The sequence below is a fragment of the Temnothorax nylanderi genome, unplaced genomic scaffold, assembly GCF_030848795.1.
Source record: "Temnothorax nylanderi isolate EJ_2023f unplaced genomic scaffold, tnyl_v1.0 TNYL_tig0042_pilon, whole genome shotgun sequence".
Taxonomy (NCBI): Eukaryota; Metazoa; Arthropoda; class Insecta; order Hymenoptera; family Formicidae; genus Temnothorax; species Temnothorax nylanderi.
Genome location: NW_027249104.1, coordinates 1,103,493 through 1,125,863, shown reverse-complemented (window position 1 = coordinate 1,125,863; position 22,371 = coordinate 1,103,493). Strand labels below are relative to the sequence as shown.

Here is a 22,371-nt window from a genome sequence, read left to right as displayed (position 1 = left end):
GATGTATAACTTGTATTAATTGTAACATGATGTATGCAGCAAGACAAATAGCAACGATGATGAAAGGGGCTTTGGGGAGACGTGAATAATACATATGTAGCCGCTACGTTCGGTATACTCACACTGAAGATCGTGTAGGAGTTGCACGGCGGTGAGTATCTTGGCACGATGCTCGGGTTGATGTATACGCAAATAGTCCAGATCCGCGGCCTCTAACTCCCTGAAGAGCTCCAGATCCTCGTATCCGTTCAGCACAAAAACTGGAATATGTTCCTGCGCGAGCGAAACATTCATCTTTGAGACGCTACTCCCATCTTAACGGAGCTTTGAGTAGCTCACTTGTACAATGAAACGCGCTCACGGTTTAATACACTTGGAAGAAGCTTATGGAATTCTTATAAAATTATCCTTAAGAAGATTACGGAATTCCCTTCTCAGCAACATTTCTCACACTTTGATTGGAAAGGATCGAACTAAACGTTATATCTTCATGATTTGAAAATGGATAACGCATCGTGAAAATGATATAATCTCGATAAAAAATAAATTTCAGAGAGAAACCGAAAGTGTTTTTTTTTTATATTCCGTAATGTAATTTTTTCTATTTAGCCTTTGTAATTCATGTGTGAAAAGCGTTCTTTGCAAAATGCATGTCTCAATACGATGAAACTATGTCCAAATAACGAGAGATCTCAGTGAGTTCAATTTAGTACGGAAGGGCATTATAATTATGACGAGGTTCGCTTCAAAAGAATCTAAAGTACCGCGTGATCTCTTAGATGTTCCATAATCAAACATCTCAGACGGACTGTACAGTTATGCGAGATTTAATGACGGTCTCGAGCAATCAGCCGGGAAGAAGATACTTTGGATCTCCATCCGCTGATATAATTCGCACAGAGGGCCATTCCGGGCTTCAATTAAGTGTATACCGGGACGCTGAAAAGGCGCACACGAATCTGCGACGCTCATTAAGCGATCGATCATAGCGGCTTAATTAAGTGGCACGGCTTCCTGAATCGGAAACGACGTTTCCGGTACAGCGACTCCTCGCCCTATCATTTCGTCCCATCCCTTCCTGTCGCTTCCGTACCTTCGACTCTAGAGACTCTGCGAGGCACGCCTCTTGACAGTGAATCACGATCAAGTCTAATCTGTCGTCAAATCGCGAGACTATACATAATATCCGAGTGAATTACCGGATGTGCTCTCAGTCGTATATTTTGTGACAAAAGAGTCAATTCTTTCTTCTAAAAAGAACCGCGAGCACTAATTAAAAATTTTTCTAACATGCAATATAGAATTGACGTCAATATAATTAGTATTGTTGAATTTTAAATATATAATAAATAAAGATTAATATAATTAAGTCTTATACACGTAAAGTTTCTGTTAAGATAAAAATAGAGTTTTAAAATGAAAATGAACTAAAAATAAGATTTCGTTATCCATTTAGATTCTTGAGATTTATTAATCTCACAACTGATAATTTGATGTAAAAAGAATCGCCAATTTTTTTTATTTTCATTTTTTATGTTTGCAATTGGAAAAACATTCAATGAATTTTGGGGAGATTCCGTATATACATAACAAATGTCGGAGATAAATCAGAAGGAAAATGAACAACCAAGAGGAGGTAAAGAAAATATCGGGACGTGTATATAGCAGGTGAGGATAAAAATGAGCAAGGCGGAGACAAGGAGCGAGAGACGGAGAGCGAAAAGGAGACAAATAGGAAGGAGGGAATCGAACAAAAAGGACTCGTCACGGTCTGCGGGACCTGCAAGTTGTATAAAGTATAAGCTGGAAAGCGATGGTGCGGGAGGACGCGAGAGAAGGGATGACGGGGAACAGGGAACGGGGAACGAGAGTGCGATAGGGACAACGAATAAAGAAATATATAAAAGCAAGTTCTCTACTTTGCATTCGACGCCATGCAAATGCGAATCAGTTTGTTCGAGCGCTGCAGCGAGATATTACTCTCGCTCTCGCTCTCTCTCTCTCTCTCTCTCTCTATTTCTCTCTACCTGAAGATTCATTCTCTGCAAGAGCTCTTGAACGGAACCCGGCTTCTGCCTGTATCTCTGACCCCACTTGCCCCGTTCTGGTTCCCCCCGTCTGGGCACCCTGTCGTTCAGTATCTCGACGTTTATGAACTTGAAGTGGCCTATCCTGTTGTGCACGACGCCCTTCCACAACCCGCTCTTGTTCATCTGTACCACGTCGATTACGTCCCCCTTCTGAAACAACGTTGCCACGCGAGCATTAGTAAAGGGAAACCATTTCGTCACGATACGTTCGATCGAATCGCGCGTTATCAAATTTCCTCTTTAGATGGCTTGAAAAACAGAAGCCGATAAAAAGCGTGAAAAAGAAAGACACCCGGATTCCAATGTAATTTCCACTAAAACAAATTAAAAAATGGCGAGTAGTAACGAACATAGGTACATCGTCAATTATACAAGTCGTGCTTGCGGGTAATTACGACGAATTTGTCGCGTCGTTAACGGTTACAGAGTTTCGCGTGGAATTTTGGTCGTAGATCGATTATCACGAAGACAGACCTTGAACTTTAACGCGTCCTTGTCGTAAGGACTGGGCGTGTAGTCCACGAGTGCCCTCGCTCGACACAGGACGGGGCCGATGGACGTCGGGCTGACCGCATCTCTGTCCTCGCAGGATATCGAGCTGTGATTGCTGCCCGCGCGTACCAGAGCCTGCGTGCTCGAGCCGCTACCGCTCGGCAGGCTCTCGACGCTGCTCGCGCTGCACGGGAACGCCTCCGAGGACGCGCGATCCTGGCGCAGCCTCGAGATCTTTCGCTGCACGTCGTGCCTCAAATTCCTCGCGCGGCCTGCGATACCCGCTCTGGCGTCGCCCTCGAGCAGCGCGCTCGCCTCCGACTGGAAATTTTAATTGAGTTTTGGAGAACATCGGGGTCGCACCGTGCCCGGAATACGTGCTTCATTGAATGCACCGGGAAAAGCGACCGGCGACGCGCCGGTGGCGCGTTAATTAAATCGAGGAGCTATGTGAAATAGGGATCTCCATTGGCCGAGCCGTTTTCAATAATGCATTTATGGCGCCCTGGAATGTGACACGATAGAGAGTTGCGCGCAGGGCGATGCCTGACGTGAAAAGTATATCATCTTGATCACATCTTGGAGAGACGATTTATTTACATTAAATAATCATAAATCATTGCACAACGTCAAGAGATAAACGTTGCAATTACCATTATCCATTAATCGCTAAGCTTTCTTGCATATGAACATTTATCTCTATTACAATTAATTGCTTGCCCTTTTTTTTTTAAATATATTGTCACGAAACTCCTGGACTTTTCAAAGAACGATAACTTAAGACATAATTTTTTTGTTGAGTTCAACGCATGCATGGGAAACGATCGTGAAGTAGTTTGATAGAAGCGAATTATTCTCGTCTCCGTATCTACACGTCAGTTGACGTCAGTTGTCAGTGGAATAGATCAACGTGTTGCGGTTGCATAATTTGTTGGGAGGGTGCAATGTGGCGCTCGGGTATTTTTCGCAATTCTGAGACACTACTCGAAAGCATGCTGCATTAATGAAGCGGAATAGGTAAATGGTGCGAGCGTGGAATTCTCAGAGGAAATCAATGTGCGTTCGAAATAAGAATGAAGACGGAGTACGCCAATTTCGTTTGCGTAAATTGCCATGCAATCCAATCTGTTAGAACGACGTGATCCTCTATCTATATGTATATACATCCGTGTATTTCCCACTGACTTACATAATTGCAATAAAATGACATCACGGTAATGCTATGCCGTTATCCCGTTATCCCCGTTATCAACGGCAGATTGTACATTACGCGTCGTTGTTATAAACGACGCGTTTATCAAGTGATAGACATACTCATTATGAGGCGTACCAAAGCCGGCACTTATGACAGACAATCAACGATGTAACTGCGGCTTTAATGTAAATGTAAATTAGTCGTCGGATAAGATCGATAAACTTCAGTTTTGCGTTATTGATGTTAAATATTTAGTATTGAAGTTTATTAAACGTTTATAAGTATCCGCGATTGAATCAAATATGATAAGATTTCACAATGAACATCTCTCTATTGAATATAAATACTTTCATATATAATAGATTTCCCAATCGATTTTATCATCCTTGTGAAAATTATTTCGTTAAATTACTTGTTCATTAATAACGGCAGAGAAATTTATTATATTTGCATTTTAAAGGATGCTTTTTCTCAAAATCTATTATTTATTTGTTTCTCGAAATTCAAGGCAGAAAATATTTCTCAATACTTTTTAGTTTATTTTTTGCAAGTACTCGGGGCGCAGAAAGATATCTTTCTATGACGGAACAAAGAACGGAGGAGCAAAGCAATACTTCGTAATTTTACTAATTGCCCGTCAGTGACAGTTGTGTGCAGAGGCATGTTTTTCTTGGTTATCGTACTGTTTGGACGCGCCGCCTGTATCTACTCGTATAATAGTGACTGAGGAGTGCCATGCATCTGAGTATACGCGTAGAAATGGCGAAGAAGGGGAAATGGTGCGGACGGGGAAAAAAAAGTAGAAATAGAATCTGCACGTTTTCTCGAAGGACTACTCTCATACGTTACGTACTGTATGCACGGCGGCCGAGTGTTGACTCTCGAGTTCTTCTTGATCCTCATAGTCGCTACTCTGGCTCGGCGATAGTCCCTCCTCGCCGCTACTCCGACTCTAAAATGTTGACGCCTCGCAGAAACAGTTCTAATGACCAAATACGAAAGGGAAAAGCGGGCATACTATGATGGATCTAATAGCACGCGGATGCTGTTAAACAGGGCAACACGGTTACGGGCAATATCGCTAGGTAATATCGGACACGAGACTGTCACCGGTGGTAGAGCAGGTGTGAGAGGCACAGAGGTATGAAGATACGCAGTATCCAATGTAAAAAATATTATATCGTACGTGCAAGCGCGAGGGCCGCCTCGAAAGTGTTTTTATATAATGTGCGATTGGTGTTTAGATCTAGAGATAACTAGATGCAAATCAATATCACAACTTCATATGAACAATTTCAAGATAAAATAATTTTCAAAATATTAACGTTAAGCTATCTGTAAAATATTATAAAATTGCACACAGTTTATTATAATGTGTTTAATATTTTTTTCGAGGCAACTTTCGCGATAAACTAAATAGTAGCAGCAGATATACATGAGTCAGGGGTTAAGTATATAAGTATAACACACGACGTGTTAACGACGTTATACACTCGATATATCAATAGAGCGGGGGGTTGCGTGTTACATGAGAAAATAAATAGCGTATGCAGGCTACGCCGGTTTAGATGGGTTAGTGATATACTTAATATTGGCGTGTCAGTGTGTGAGTATTATTTATACACATAGAGGCTGTCAGTGCTGTGTAGGCGTCAGAGCAGGAAATGAGGCACCTTATTCTGGTGCCTCTGATCAGATTATGAGGTTCTCCAGTTTTTGCTTAAACGTCAAGCACGATTATTATAATGTTGCACGCTCAACTATCACGATTGAACTACAGTAAAGATATAAATGATATATATAGACGTGTGTAAAGCGCAAACATGCTTCGACAACATTTTTAAAGGTGTCATCTGTATCAGAATCGTACTTTCATCGTTTAATTATTTTTTATAATATTATTAGAATTCGAGATCTGTGTGACAAGAATCCTTTTGCTATAAATTTAAGAAAATTAAATATTTTCAAATACAATCTCATGTAATTTCTAATTTTTAATATCTTAACGATTGATCTCTGTACCACAAACTTTATTTTAAAATTTCTACTTCTTATATATTTCATATATTTTTACAATAATAAGCTGCGATATTTTATCTTTATCATGATACCTATAAACATCGATCGACGAAAAAGAACGAGAAAGAATTATTAAAAAAGCACATTTCCCGGCAGTTCAAACAAGATGCTGGTAAATGCCGAGGCTCTACCGCGAAAGTGGTATCCGATCGTTATCAAGTTTGCGAAGTCGACGAAGAATAACGTTTGCTCGGCGGACGAGGAAACTGGTAGATTCGACGTGATTTCAACGCAGCCGCCGCATCGTCGAGCCGTCGCACCCGATTCCTCGCAAACAATCCGTAAATCTCGCGGATTCTCATTGTCCGCCCGTCCGACGGATCCGTATGGATCGAGTGGCTCTCGGTGCCTGGATTCACCGAGGCAACACACCGGAAACTGACCGTAGAATAGCAACATCTCTCTCAAACGTGTAGCAGCCGTTACGTATGGTGATCGGCCATCACGACGCGATTCCTTCGTGAGGAAATCCTGCTATCTGACGCGCGTAAGAAAACCGAACGAAAAATCTATATTCACGAATACGAGTATCTTCACATTCGCCGCATCTAATCAACCGGAATACTCTCCCGTCTCCCGTTTCCGCAGATGCCCCGGCATAAATGTAATACGCGTAATACGCGGACCGAGCGCGTACGTCACGCGCCGGACAAGCGTACACACAGGTGGGTTAGTAGTTATGGAAACGCTTGGGTGGTGCCTGCGGGAGAGGTGATAGGGAGAGAGCTACGTCATCCATAGATTCGGCAGATACGAACATATCTGGGAACCGGGCGGCGTTGCGCGTTGCTTTGCGGTGACGTTGCGTCGGTGACGGTGTTGGTAACGGTCGTGCTAGTGGCGGCGGGGTGACGCTGATTGGGTCGGGGTGAGACCGAGTGGTGATGTTCGTGATGATGGCGATGGTTGTGACGGTGCTCGTGGTGATGCTCCGGCCGATCGGGGTGGCGACCGCCCACCGGAGGCTGGTCGCTCCTACTCGTGTCCACCGACACAGTCGACAGTCTCGAGCTCACACTCTGCAGCCCCAAAATTAAATAAATCACGCCGTGACGTACGCCCGCGAGAGAAGGTATAGGCGCCCCGACCGTTCCCCTCCAAGCCCCCCGGGATGTGCGCCCATGGGGAGATCCGAGCGGCGTCGGATCTGCGCTTCTCACGGGGGAGATCGAACTTGGGCGAAGGGACTAAGAGAACCCGACAATACCCGCGCGTCCTCTTGCGTGGTGCGCTTATCGCAACGCAGTGACTTAATGTAATTCCGCTATGGAGTGACGGCTACGATCTAACGGGATTTATCCAGACTGGATTCGGTCCTTCGATATTACGGCCTCGTCGCAATAATATTACCCGCGACTTAACGAGGTTCGTGACTTACTTTGGGGCACGGTGATTCGGTAATTTCGAGCGACAGAATCGTGAGGCGGGGGGTAGCATATGCCATTTCGTTCACTTTGTCAAGGCTAGTTAACCACGCTACTCCTGAACGTGAATAAGAAGTTACAAAAACGCATCACAAAATATATATCACCGAGCTTTATCTCTAAGGCATTGGCTGGCTAGTTATTTACCAAAACTTTCCGTCGCCTTGTACTAAGATATTAAAGCACGTAAGACGGTATATAACTTGACTGTGCAAGCAGCAAAGGAATTTCCGCATCAACACGACAATGTTTGTAGTTGCAAAGGTTTACAAAGTGATGCGCGCGATAGTTGCCCGGATTGTCGCTCGATGACGGTGGACTTACCTGCACGTCGCTACTCGCGTAATCTCCGCTCTCACGAGAAGCCCTTGAATGCGTTAAGGGTATAATCGTCGGCGGATTATTGTGACCCTGAGGAACGATGAGACCCCGCATCGTCGACGTCGCACCTTTCCTCGAACGATCGCGTGGCAAACTGATATCGCCGGCTGTTCGAAGAGAGATTATACCCTCGCCTCGATTTTCCGGCCTCATATTCAGCGTGAAACACACCCTGATGTTCGATCGTATTATTTAATCGTAATGGAAAAATCTATATATTTTTCATGATTCACAATTACTATGCTTAGGTCTGACAATAAGCTGTCAAACGATATCAGGCTCGAATTTGTATCCACGGTAATAATGCCAAGATTTCACGTCGATTTTTTATTTTAAATTGCGAAAACGTTACCTTCCATTCTGGATAGTCGCGGTAGGTACCGGACCGCCACTAGCCCCCATAAGAAAGTCTTCGGGATCCGATTCATAAGGTGGTTCGTCATACCAATGACCGCCTGGTCCGGGACCTAAACCACCTGCACCTCCGCATCGCGCGTCTTCGTCATACATGTACGTATCATCTGTGAATTGTATTGTCCTCTGACTTGCGAACATTGGAATTGACATTTTCAATTTTCGATTAAAAATTGAAATAACGGAAAACATTAATTTTTGTATATATGGTATTTGTTAAATTTTGCAAAAACTCAAACAGCGATAGAATAATTTTGACAATTCTGAATTTAATAATGTTAAAAGATAGCATTAAAAAAAAAAGAAAACATTTTTAATCGAAGGTATTAGAAGAACATCGTAAAAAAATAAATATTGCAAGATTTAAAAAATTTTAATGGATAAATGAATGTTTGTGTATTACGTCCTAACGAAATCTTCGGAAATATACTGGCGATTATAGGATCGGATATTAAATATTAATCATGAATGCTGAGTTAAATTACGTTTAAGGATAGCAGACTGAAGAATTTAGATCCTCTTTTGGTATAGAAACTTGGGAATGACAAGCGTGCATGCGATTATGTGAAGGAAGAGAGACAGAGGTAGCAAAGAGAGGGAAAATGAAGATGGCGGGTACTAACAATAACGAGATTAGCTCGTGTATGCGAGGGGTTTCGCGACGCGATCGTGCCATAGCAGCTTTGTAAATATAGGAAATAAAACCGCAGTGATGATAAATCGACAATAAAGAGCATAGAGCATTTTCTATTCATGCTGGAATATGTGAAATATTACATTAGCGGCTTATTGTAATTACCCTCTATCCTTAATTATTCTCTATTGTATAAATTCATGCGTTATTAGTTTCATAAGCACTTCTTTGTTTCATTATTCAATTTTAAACGTTTGAGAATTTCCCCGATATTTTTAATACAATATAAATAAATATCAATATTGTGTTATGAAACAAGCTTTTACTACAATTACATTATTTATTTCCTTTTGCCGCGAGCATATATTTCGTTATAATAATAAAACTAATAAGGCTAACAACTAATAAGGATATAAACTAACATTATCGTTTGAAAATAATAATAATGAATTAATTGTAATTATCCTCTGTGTATTTAATAAACATAATAGTTAAATACAATCGAATAATTTTTCATTTTACATTTTAATAATTTTCTTTAGTAATAACATAAATCATGTAATTTTCTTACATACAATCTAGCCTCTTAGAGATCTAATGTTTCTTATTGCATTTCAACACGCATTATTGTCTATATTTTATTCTATTCTTTTTTCAACATTCAATGTTAATTGAACAAACCGTGTAGCAAAAAAGCTTTTTCCTCTTTTCCCGAGCAAGCGCCTTTTTGGGAGGCGTGGGTATCATTCCGGTGCGCCTCCGTTTTATCGTAAAAAGCTGCTGAGGCTACGGGGAGCGAGATTTCGTGAAAAAGACTACGAGAGGAGCCATCAGGAAACGAATGCTCAAAATGAGTCTCGCGAGAGAGTGGAGCAGCTACACATACGAGGTGTCAGGCATTTGGGAGTCGATTCTCATACCAGCTGGCACGTGCGCGTTTTGTTCAACGTTCACGCACACGGCCGCACATTGCCGCGCGTATACGTACGCGCGAGACCTATACGGATATAGGGTGTAAGAAAGGGCCGGGTTACAGGTCGCGGGGAGACGAGGCGACAACTAGCTGGAGGTTAGTCCTTGATGTACTTACCCCCAGGGAGCTGACCCCGTCCGTCTCGTCCTAGCTGCATTAAACCCTGCCGGATATCCCTCAGTATCTGAAACAGTACAATGTCGACGTCGTGAGTAAACGTTTATCCGGCATTGTGATTAAAACTGCTATTAGCCGCGTTCGCTTTGGTGTTTGCATACCGCGGAATTGCTTTCGTCGATTTCAGCGTGGTCTCGCGAGTATCGACGGTTATAGGCGCTTGAAAAATTGATAGCAGAATATACGCATCGCTAAATCGCCGATTTAAAAATCGTGCTAGGACAAAATAATTTTATATTATTGGAAAATGTGTTCTTCTCATTAGTTATCTAATGAGATATGAAAGGAAGCTATTAATTTTCGAGTTGCCATTAAAGGCACGCTCTTAGATATTCTTGAAGATTATATTATATGAAGGTATATGATGGTTCGTATGATTAAACGAAAATGATGGTCCGATATAATCGATACAGAAGAGATCTCATTACCTGAGATCTCTCTCATCACGCAAAAATACTTGCAAGTTGATTTTTACGTCTTCTTGTTATATTAAGTTTGTAAAGTTTAAGTGCAATGATTAAATTTAATCCCTGAAGTCCCCGACGTGCATATTACTATTAAGTCTATAAAATGTTATATTCAAATACAGTTAGAATCTTTCATTAAACTTTGTAGTACGTTCAAGTATCGCTTCTCCACGCAAATTGCGTTTCTACGTAAGTAACTAATTGAAGTAATGGCGCGCCTAAGGAACTGAATTTCATACCGGGAGATGCCCTGCCACACCAGTAGCGTAATCACGTGTAATCTGAATGGTATTACCGGGAACTTACATGCGCGGGTTCTTTCACGGTGGATAATCGCCGTTATCCGGCTCGTGTTGGACCACCATCGATGTTTTTGAGATCTGCGCGGCCGTACGGCGGGAGGGGAAGAGATGAAAGAAAGGATAAAGCGAAGAGAACTACTGGTGTACATATATCGCGCGTCGTTTTTCTACGGTCGACGACCGCGAGTCCTCGATAATCGGTGGAATAAAACGAAAAGCGATTATCGGTCAGGATGTTGCAGACGTAATGTCCTGATGAGGGGACAGCCCGGTCGAAGGTTGTTTCCTGGGCGAGAAAAAAGACCGGAATAGCAGTCGGGGCGGAAGAAGATGAGGAAGATGAGGAAGAGGAGGAGGTTGTCGAGGTGGTCGCCCGCGGCTGTGTCGGTCCCTACCGAACCGAAGTGTAGAGGCCAAAGCGAGGGAGAAGAAGCGGGAGCAAAGGGAGAAGAACAGGAAGGAGGAGAGGGCCAGGAAGAGAAAGAAAGAGATTCTCTAGAGAGCAATAAACCCCCGCGAAGGTAGAGGTGGCACTAAAACTTTTACACGGATAGCGACCTTTATTTCCATATTGCTCGCAGCCTCAAAGGAACATGGCCGCTTTATTTCTTCCAACGCAACGGTTCTCCTCCGATATCTCCGCCCTTTTCTCATTCTCACCCCGATCCGCTGCGCGGTCCGTGACGTCGCCGGTTTTTGGCAGTTTCAGGCGACCCTTTCTCGCGTCCCGTCTCCTTAAAACTTCCGCAGAATTCCGCGAAGCTTACGTTCGCGTAATTAAAACTCCCGGCTCGTGCGCCCAGTTACGACGTTCGCGCCGTCGCCGTCCACTTTTACGCGCGCGATCCTTCCCTGTAATGGGCAGTTTTTGGCAAGCAGCGATGGTAAAGGAGAGAGGGAGTATCCTTTCATATGGGGAGAGATTTTCGAGGATACGCGACACACGTAACGAGCTGCAAGCTGCGCTGCGACGCTGCGGCGTTACTCTCGATGTTGTTACGTGCGGGGCGTGTGTAATGCTCGAGTATTCTCTTGCGTGAAGCAACGCGTTATACGCGTGTACCCGCTTGTGCATGAGCCGCGCGGTATAATACACATGATTGCATCGAAACGGTCCCGTTTACGTTGAAACCGCCACTTTTCCCTGATTACTGGGAATTTGGAGAATTTTTTATCTTTGGAATTTGCAGGATATTCCGTGTCTGCCGTACGTGTTATTTTCTACGTAGAGAAAATTTTTTCGGTCAATTTCAAGTCTATTTTATTTTAGTAAAAATCTGACTAAACACAACATTAAATATCTTGATACTAATAAAAAATTAAAATTAAAATGAATTTTATTTCAAATTCGGAAAAGAATAAAAGAATGTTATTTACCGATATAAAACTTAATTTTAGAAAAGTTCTATATGTTCAAGATATACCCTTGCATTTATATACACCTTATAAATAGCAATAAAAATTTTCCATGTCCCTGTGTAGCTGTCAAAAATTCAATTCTCTTATCAAAAATTGCGATGACCAGAACATGACCAGCAAATAATAGCATCGTAGATAAGATGAACTGAGAAGATAAGAGAAACTGAGGAGAGAAGACTTCAATTTCTATACGACACGTGCGACTAACTTTTTAACGGAGTTAATTTTTTAATAAAGCTGCGCGCGCGACATTACCCCGAGTGTCCCTTTCAAGTAGTTAATTTAGTCTGTCCTGTCTCCTTTATATATATTTCTATACCGCAGATAAATTAACGATGATAAATACTTCTCCGAGGATCATTATTAAAAATCGACAAGGAAAGGGTATTATTGATCAAAGTTAATCTTATAGAAAAGATCAGATCGTGAACAGAATAATGAAAAGAGTTGTTTATTAAAATTTTCATAAACCCTTCGTTGAAAGTTAGCTGATCGATTTTATCGCGAAGTTATTCTATCTTAATAATTCTCGCAGCTTTCTACGTTTTACTAAAATCTTCAAGTCCCAGCGTTCATCAAATTTCATCGTTTAATATTCCGCGCACTGATTAATTAACTACTCTTTGCTTAATTTTAATTAAGCAACTATAAACCAAATATTATCAGTGATAAATAGCGTAAACTACATTATAAACACGACGAAATCCGCGATTGCACACACAAAGCAAGAAATGGCGCAGAAATGTTCATGTTGAACAGGCATACGATGCGAAACCACGCGGCGGAAAATAAGAAAAGCACGAAAAACCCGTACGCGTATATCGCGAGAGATCGTGCATAAGGAATTCACGACGCAACGTGCGCGGTACGCATTGACGATTATGATGATATCACGTTGATCTGGCTACTTTGCATAATAAGAGGTATCGAGTTGGCGAAAGACAGTCCGAAGAAGGGGGTTAGTAGCGAAGGATACGACGTGAGGGGGAGGGGGGGAGACGAGCTCGCGCGTATGTGAAACGGTGGGGGTCGACGACGATACGTAGGGCGAGAGTCGAGGTCTTGGTGATAGCACATACATGCAAATTTCGTCCTGCGAGAATTCCGATGCGGGAGGCAGGATTGTATCGGATAAGGCCACCGGCTCCCAGGGCCAATATCAGTCGAACGACAAGAAGAGGGTTGCCGATGATCCAGGCAACGTACAGGAGGGGAATTGCGGGAAGAAAATAAACGTGCCGTGGCGCGCGCACGGGTTGGTTTAATCGCGATAAGACACCGCGCCGCGTCCTTATCGCGATCGGCTACGTACGATAACGAAAATTGTCGCTCGCGCGCGCGAAACGCGGGACGTGAGTGCTCGCGCGAAATGCGGTGAGATATATCCTTGACGGAAGCGCCATTTGGCAATTTAAAAGGAACGAAAACGGAGGACAAAACTCTCCCCATTTGCGATCGTTGGCAATTTTTGGCATTAGTGTCCTCCCATTCCCGCGAATTACAAATAAGTTTGTTAGCGAAAACCGAAGACAAAAATTTCATTATGGAATTGGGCGATAGAGATGGATTCAAGATGTGCACTTACCTCTTCGTGCTCTTTGTGAAACCGCTCTTTCTTTCGCAGCGCCTCTTGAACTTTCAGCTGAAAAATGCAAGGGGATGGAAGCGTTCTTAAGTTTCGTTTAAAAAGGTTTTATCGACGGTAAAGCGACTTTCTCGCGAGAGTGACTTCCAAGCATTCCAAGTAAATTCAAGAATCACGATTGTATAAGAGCAAGCATAGCTTTCGCTCAAGAATTCGAACTTTACTGACGGAAACTTATTATGTATTATCCATCTTTACTTTTCAATAAAAAATATTTAAGAGTTATCTGATACTGAAGAAAATAACAGGCGAGAAAAATGCTTTAAATCTTATTACTTAAATGAATACATATTTAATGGTTTTAAACGACATCTTGCAAAATATAAATAAAATGAAATAAAATATGATTTACCCTGTGAATGGTTTCTTCGAAACTATTTGGTTGACTGCCGTTCATCTGTAGGTACCTTAGTCGATCGTAATCTCGAGGATCCACCATCGAACGAAGAATCGTGTGTCCCATGTCGGGGCCGAGACCCAAACCGCTTTGCAAAACACTGTCAGGTGTGTCTACCTGTAAAAAAAAAAATAAAGCACAATTGAAATTATTGAGGCAAACGTGATTATTATAACATTACTGTAACGTGATTATCATTAATTAACTGAATATTGTCAAAGAGTATAATATTTCCCAATTATCTGATTCAATTTCTTTCTGTTTTATCTTATATATAAGACAGAGAAGATAGAAACATATAAAACACACAAGTTGTTTTTTAGCTTAATAGGTTTTAAAGCAAATGAAGTATATAAACCGGTATTATAAATAAAACTTTACATAAAAAGGTATTGCGTATTAAAAATTTTTATATTAATCTGGAAAAAATTAAAGTCACATCCCAGTGACTTTCTTTTTCTCTCAAATTTTTGTCCCTTTTTATATTTTTATCTTTTATCTGTATATTCATCTTCTCCTTTACAATGTAATCATACGCAAATTTACGCGGAGAATTAAATTTATGCGAACGTTGTAAAATGATGAGAGTTATAATCGCAGTCAGGACATTGATTACAAATGATTGTTTGTAGAGATTCTTGCAATAGTTTACTGCGATCGTCGCGCAAATCCGCCTTCCGTGCGGATACATTTTCGTAGAGAGATGTAGCATTCCCTTTCATAGAGCTTCTCCTATTCTATAGAATGTCGAGCTCCTTAAAAGCGGCTGCCATTTATTCTCGCGACGTTCCTGTCGCTAATGGGGCTCGTGCATAAGATATTCAGGACGCGGCGAGGGTCGCCATGGAGATCGTCAATTTCTCGTTCTTCAGTCCCCGCGGGAAGAGAGTGAAAGAAGAAGAGAGGGAGGGAAAAAGAGGAAATACACGACGTCGTGTATTTTGGAAAAACGTAACGCGAGATTCTAATCGTGCGGGCGAAACGGGCGATATTACGAGCGCTACGTTAGTCGAATGATTAAGTAGAAGCCTGAGAGTTTCGTTCCCGCGGTAACTTGAAGACAAAGCCCTCAAAGTATTTACAAAGGACCACCTCTTCTACGAGATTAGCCTGAGTAGGGAAATTCATCTCCCTTTCCTTACTATTTTAAGCGCGTCTTCACCGTCGTCGTCGTCGTCGTCGTTTTCGTTATTGCTCATGCTGTAACATCGTCTTACAACGAACCATCGCTGTAGAGAAATGGTTAAAGATGAAAATTATCGCGTTGACACTCTGTAAATGCGGCCTAGAAATTATTTCACACAGTGTCTTCAAGACGTTGTTACTGAAGTGGTACAGAGATAACCGAGAAGATTGGTTTGTAGTATCGATTGCATCACTACAATTCTATATTATTGAATATTTCTTATTAAAAATGTGCGTTAAAAGTTAAAATTGTAAAGCATTGTGAACATTTTTAATTTATTTACACACAAAATTATTATTTTTTAACAAGCCTCAGGTTCTTGTATTGTTTTATATTATGTTTCTTGTAATTCCTCTTTAAAAGATTTACGTATATGTAGAATTCTCATAAAATTCATCAATTAAATATAAAACTTCAAAATTTCGAATTTGTGAATAAGTCATATAAAAAAGTATTAATATGCTAATATAGACGAACTCGTATAAACTAGTGCGCTTCACGTATCTCGTTAGAAATTAATGAGTTATCGATTTTTATGGGTGGTTAATAGAGTCGTGATTAGAATATCGTGAATACGGATAATGAAGCGCTAAAAGAAAGATATAGACCTTGCTTAACTTGCAAACAAAACTGATTGTGAGTTAATCCAATAATTCTACTAGGCAGTGTACTCTCTATTCCATATTCTATTATTTAAAAAGCGGTTATTTGATAATACATCTACTATAATTGGAAAAATTATATTCTCTTGGTTTCTTTTTTCACTGTAAGAAGTCATCATAAAAAGTTATCCTTTTTTCCTCTCTAAGCTCTATCCCTTTTCGTAGTTCCAAGTTTACATCCTTCATCGGATGAAGTGTCCCGTTATACGAACAAATATCGACTCATCGCGCGGTAATCTCGATGCCTAAGGAGGAAAAAGCCGTGTTCCGCAGACACAACGCCGGGACGATTACCTTGCGGTGTGCGATTTAATTAAACCACGTGGTATTTATGTTAAACGGATTAGAACCGTTTGTTTGCGCTCGCAGACTGAGCTTCCTCCACGGTCGTGGCTGTAGCATCCACTAAGCTTGAATAATACCTAGAGACAAGGCTGAGAATTTACGTCGCTCCCTTGTTTACCGGCGTGATGTTGACTTTTTCTTCTGGAGGCGGACGGCGAAGAGGCGGAATAACTAAAGAAAATCCCAAAACCCTGAAGATGCGTTTTTAAAACGCATCTTTTATCCGCGAATCTCTCACGGTAGTCTATGTAATCTTCTGATACGACGATGTTATCGCGGATTATTGTCCCTTATGGTGTGCTATGGAAGACGAGTAGATATCGCGATGTCTCTTTGTCTTACAAAGTTATCTTAGAATTGTACCGTAATTTGATATCATTGCGCTACCATCCGCTCTTCGTAATTTATCGCATCATTTTCTTACTACGATATCTCTTTTCTTCCACGCTATTATTTTTCCTTCTAATTACTCGATAGTAAGATAAATGTACCAATGCCGGAACACTTAAGACCTATGTCTGGACACTGTTATCATTTTAGTTTTTAAATAAGTATAACTCGAATTAAAATCAAAGATAAAAATATAATACAAGAAAAATATTTTTATCTTTAATTCTTTGATTTTAATTGACGTTATAACTTATTTAAGGACTAAAATGATAAAAATGTCCAGACATAGGTACGTGTTCAGGCATTGGTACATTTACCTTAACATAATATATTCGTTTATTCGTATATAATCTAAAATCTAAATATTTCAAGACAATTTAAAATGATGCTTAACGTCGCAAAGATTTGCACGAGTTCTCGATCGAACGGATATTAAATTGCCTGACAGATTCCCACGCTAATCACACGCAACGAATATACTCCATATAATAACGAGATCCCCATTGCGCCTACACCCAAGCGTCGTCGCGAGCTAAGGAGCGCGCGGCGTACTACAGATACAAATAGCAGCCGCTCCGAGAAACAATTTTGCCCATTCATCTACCGCAGCGAGATCGACACGGTAATACATCTCGTCTGGAAATAAATGTTGCGATTGCGAGTACGCGAACGCGCGTCTTGGTACGCAGCTGATTTCCATCAGTTAGCGTCCGACCTGCGCGACTCTCCCGGCCCTTCCGGGAGGACGACGCGGCGCGGCGCGGCGCGGCGCGGCGCGGCGTAGGGCGCGAAAGATTAAGCGATCGTTTTCCTTCGCCGTTACGTAAATCACAATAAACCCGTCGCAGTCCGTACAGTTCGGGATAAATGGCGGAACGGTACGGCGTGCGTGCCGGGAAGATCTGTGTTAGCTCGCTCGAGCGAAGGATGGTGTCCGAGGGGATGGACCGCTCGCGCGCGATCGAACGCGATGAGCAGTTAGGGAGGCCACGAGAAGAGAAAAGGCGGAGGAGGTGACGCGAGGGTGGAGAAGGGTCAGAGCAGCGTGTATATTTTTAAGGCTAAGCAGTTAACTGGCCACCTGGGGCGGACTCTCCTTACAGGATCGGTTTATAGCCGCTCTCAGTCAGCCGCGCCGTGCCGCCTACCGGTTAATTTATCCCGGCATTGTTATTGCCCCAACGCGGCCTCGGAGAGAGAAAAAGAGAGAAAAAAAGAAAAGGAGAGCCGCCGCACCTCGCTCGAGACCCGAGAGACAGATGTGCCGCCACGTAGCGTCGTGACAAACGCAATTAAGCATCTCACGACTTCCTGTACCGAGAGAAACCTGTAATCTGGTCATCTAGCCAACTCCGTAGACTCCTACCGGGGAACGCCCCGCGGCACGGGATCGCCGTAACAGGCCCGCTGGCTGTTGCACGGAATGCACCTTCGAGACCTTCGTTCTTCGTTCCCCCGGCCGGCCGGCCCCAACGACAGTGGTCGGTTCCCCGTCGGAGCGGGCTGGCGGGACTCATCCGGATCGCCTCTCCCCGTGCGACCCTTATCAGGATTCGAACCTGATTTACGAACACGGGTCGGTCGAGTAACGGCACTGGCGACGTTAAACTGCTGCGATTTGTTTCCCGGTAATAACGCCGCGTTCCGCGGAGGAACACGATAATCGCGTTTCAGGCGTTAGAGAAGCGGGCAGCCCCGGGAACCTACGGCGGTTTACGTGAATGAGGATGCAAATTATCGATTCTTCTCAAATCACATTAAAGACAGGTATACGTACTGTAAGACCGGCGCGCGATTGAATTTACCTCCTCGAAAAATGCGCCGTTAACTATAAGCTTTTGTGTAATGTAACTTAATAAAACTTGTGTAAGCTTTTGTGTGCAATGTAACTTAATAAAACGACTTTTGTACGTTCGTAACTTTATTTTAAAAAGACCGTCGAAGAAAATTAAATTTCTCACTGAAAGTTCACGGTCAATAGGCACGTCGAAGATTTATTAATATAGTAATTATAAGTTATAACACGCAAAACGCGATTATACAGCTTGCGATTTCGTGGATAGGATAATATGCAATTTGCTCATCCGTCTGCTTGTGGGATCCTCTCGGATCGCCGGAGGGCATAGAACCCGCGAATAAGGTTACTACCGGATTGAACTACGGAGCTGCGTGTAGAATATCGTTTTCGAAGTTACGTGTAATGAACATGCATGCGCGCTCGATTAAAATAGCTATGGATCACTAAAATAACTTGATTATGAAAGTACATTAATATGCAGGATCGCGTCCAGCTTTTAAAGGTAATTTAATGAATTAATATTAATTTATCGCTCTCTCTTTCTCTCTCCCGTATTACATATTAATATCAATCCAATTCTGATAAGAGTTTACTATATATATAAAATTTATTCGGCGCGAGATCGAACATTACGAGAGTTGCTATGGCTACGGTTGTCTCCTTTATTTCTTCTGCAAAATCTGCAACTCTGCTTAATATACATATGTAATTTTTAAAAAATTAATAATTTTAGCAGTTTAAATAATTTTCTTTTCCTGAAAGACATTCGCTAATCGATATCACAGATCCATACCGACCACTTCGCAAATATTTATAATTCATTCTTAACGTGAAAACGCCATCAATAGTGACTATCTCCGACAATTTGAACGCTTTTTATTTCTTATATTTTGATATCCATGATAGTTCTCAGCTAGCGTCGATTTTAATAGCGACGACCGTCTCGATAAACAGACATGGTGCCGCGAAAGAGATCCGATCTTGTTTGGAATTCCGTCCAAGTAAGCCTGGCGATAGTCCCAACTCTCCATACTCCGTACTGCAATACGACGTGGCGGTGGACCCAGTTCTCGATTCCGGTCACGGGCGTAATCACGGTACTTAGGTAAAAGCGAACACCCGGCGGACGAGGTCGCCGCGCGGTGGCCGCGAAGAGAGAAAGAGAGAAACGTAACGGTCTCTGGCGCGGTATCAATGTGCACATACATACATACGCAAGCGAGGAGCCGGAGGAACCTCCGTTGCGGGTACGTTGCGGTGGCCGCCAATGGTCGCTGTTTATCGATGGGACGAGGCGACTTCGAACACGTCGAAACCGCGGCGTGCACCACCGCATAGACGGGCGGCTATTATCGAAGTAATTGAAACGTAAAACGTGCCGCGGTCGCAGACGCTTTCCTCGCGACCGACCGCACACGCGTCGTCGGATTTGACACTGATCGAATGTCTAGACCGAGGATGACCTTGTATTATCAGCTTAACCCAGGGAGTGGGAGTTGTGAACTTTCGAATAAATATATATATCGAATGGCACACCGCGCGTAGAACTTAATTCTCTCTGACCTCGTAGTCGAACTCGTTGACAATCAAATGGTACATTCGGGTCACGGAAATGATGGTGCCAGTTAAACGAAATGAGATTGCCTTCTGTCCGCTGCGAAAATTGGCACTGCGGAAAGGTTGTCGACGTATAAAAGTAACTGAGAAAAAGTAAGAGTGGAACGTGTTTATCTTTTCCATGCTTCTCGGCAAAGAAATAGTCTCACGTGGCCCTACACATAAAAAGCGGATCTTAACACTATTTTCAGGTGAGTTAGGTTCTTTTTTTATCAGTCATTCGTACGCTCCAATTTCAAACATAATTAGCCAAGTAACTACCATGATAAATTTTCATTCAAAATCGATTTATCTTATTATGCGTGTTACTCTTTCTTTAATCAAGATCATAATACGCTCGCATCATTAGAAATCGATTTGTGTTAATTAACTTATAAACGTCGCTCAACTATACATAATATTCCGGTTATTTGTTTCGGATGAGATATTCCAGAACGGGATTGGTTGCTCCGACAAGTATTGGAAACTGCATACAATATCGCACATATCACGTGCCAGAAGATAAATGGAGCTTGCGGGAACTGCGCGGCAGTGAATCTTGGGCAAGGTTTACGAACGGAGCAGCGGCACGAGATTATCTGGCGCATCGCAAAATCTACGGTGCATTATATAAATTTGGAACTATTCAATAAAATTCAATCCCGAGGCACATCTCACGCGGCAAATATATCGCGCTGACAGCAGCGAACATATATACGTATGTACATACATATATGCATACTTATTCATTGATCAAATGTCGATCACACACACACGCATGTATATACATATATAAATTCCTTGATAAAATATTGATCCTCTGTATGTGAATTAGAACAGCATGCTTATCTTATATTACACGATATAGAATTACTTTGAGCGAGTAGTTTCGTTCACAAGCATAATCATGATACTTAGCGAAAACTATGTTAGAAGGATGGAAAGCTGCGGTTATCTCGAAAAGTAGCGTCGGCTGCAATAATATCATTGTGCGCACATAGGAAAGGAGGTAAGCGGAGCTTGCAAGTAACTACATGGCTCGAGAGTGCTGCGGAAGTTGCTATTTATGAGCTAGTCAGCGCAGAAACTTCGGTTGTGCAGCGCGAAACTCGGCAAACTCGCAATATGAATGGTTATGATGATGTAGGTGGAAAGATTTTTGATAACGTTAACAATTACGGAGATCGATAAGGAAAGGATTTCTTCTTCGTGAGAGTAACATCGAGCGAATGATGAAATTGAAAAGATGTCTTGTCGTGGACACTTCGCTCAAATATTCTAGACACCTTTACTATTATTCTCCAACGCGAACTTAACACGATGACACAGACTCGGTTATCATTTGGAAGGGCGATATCTTTTACGAGCACTTTACAATATTAGTTTCATGCGGGAAGTTTTCCCAAAGTAGGCTTTGTAACGCGTGAGACATATCTGTGTCTCAGAAGTGAAAGGATTAACATCATATACTTGGACACATGCCATCCATTTCGCTCTAAAATAGAAGTTCCAAGTTTCAAGACCTGTATACACGTAACTCCTAAACAAGCAAATCTTTATCAATTATTCTGTTGAAATTATCAGTAAAAATTTATTAGAATTAATTTCAGATTCGTCGAAAAAAATTATTTACTTAAAGATCGTTAATTCTGAATTGCTGAATCAAACGTAACTGTAATAAATAGAATCGCGCGTTAATTAACTAAACAAACGAAAGTTGGACTTCCGATACGTTTGCGTCAGATATTTCACGAAAAGCGAAACAAGCATATAAAGAAAAGTAGATAATGCTCGAAATTGTATGCAACAAAAAATTAAATAAAATATCCAGCAGTTAAAATACAATTTTAAAAAAGAAAAAATATCAATCGAAGTAATTGTACTTAAAAAAATATGTTCTCAGATTGTTAAAAAATAATTTGCTAATATAGGATTTACGTTCTATAAAGAAATGTAATTTTATTAAAATATCTCTTTCAAGTTCTTTTGAAAAATGTTGTTAAAAAATTATTTGTTCAAAAATTCATATGAAATCAGCGCAATTAACCAAGTATACAGTTCTGTACTATTAACTTATATCAGTACCTAACAATTTGGAGCTCCTTTGACTCATAAAGCAGCTTCATACGATCTATAATTTACAAAAGAATTTATCGGAAAAACGAAAATAGGGGTAACGGCGACGTCGTAAAGGCATCTCGCAGCAGACATAGTAGTAAATATGGTATGCGTACAGTTTCGGATTGCACGTAATAAAGGCATACCTATAGCAGACACGGTTACAGAGAAACGATTCGTCGAAGCT

The 22,371-nt window shown here is 41.7% G+C and overlaps 1 protein-coding gene across 3 annotated transcripts in view; it reads right to left on the bottom strand.

Moving 5' to 3' along the window:
* Nucleotides 1–22,371, bottom strand: part of LOC139771661 (uncharacterized) — a 313,142-nt gene that overhangs the window by 4,807 nt on the left and 285,964 nt on the right. The window contains exons 6-15 of one of the 3 annotated variants that reach the window (XM_071704592.1): nt 14,045–14,206; nt 13,633–13,689; nt 9,800–9,866; nt 8,014–8,182; nt 7,605–7,833; nt 6,615–6,875; nt 4,631–4,729; nt 2,565–2,903; nt 2,028–2,240; nt 123–273 (exon numbers count right to left, since the gene is read on the bottom strand). In XM_071704592.1, coding sequence (XP_071560693.1) covers nt 123–273; nt 2,028–2,240; nt 2,565–2,903; nt 4,631–4,729; nt 6,615–6,875; nt 7,605–7,833; nt 8,014–8,182; nt 9,800–9,866; nt 13,633–13,689; nt 14,045–14,206 — 1,747 coding nt within the window. The remainder of the gene's footprint in view (nt 1–122; nt 274–2,027; nt 2,241–2,564; nt 2,904–4,630; nt 4,730–6,614; nt 6,876–7,604; nt 7,834–8,013; nt 8,183–9,799; nt 9,867–13,632; nt 13,690–14,044; nt 14,207–22,371) is intronic. The other 2 variants (XM_071704593.1, XM_071704594.1) reach the window with 2 other exon arrangements.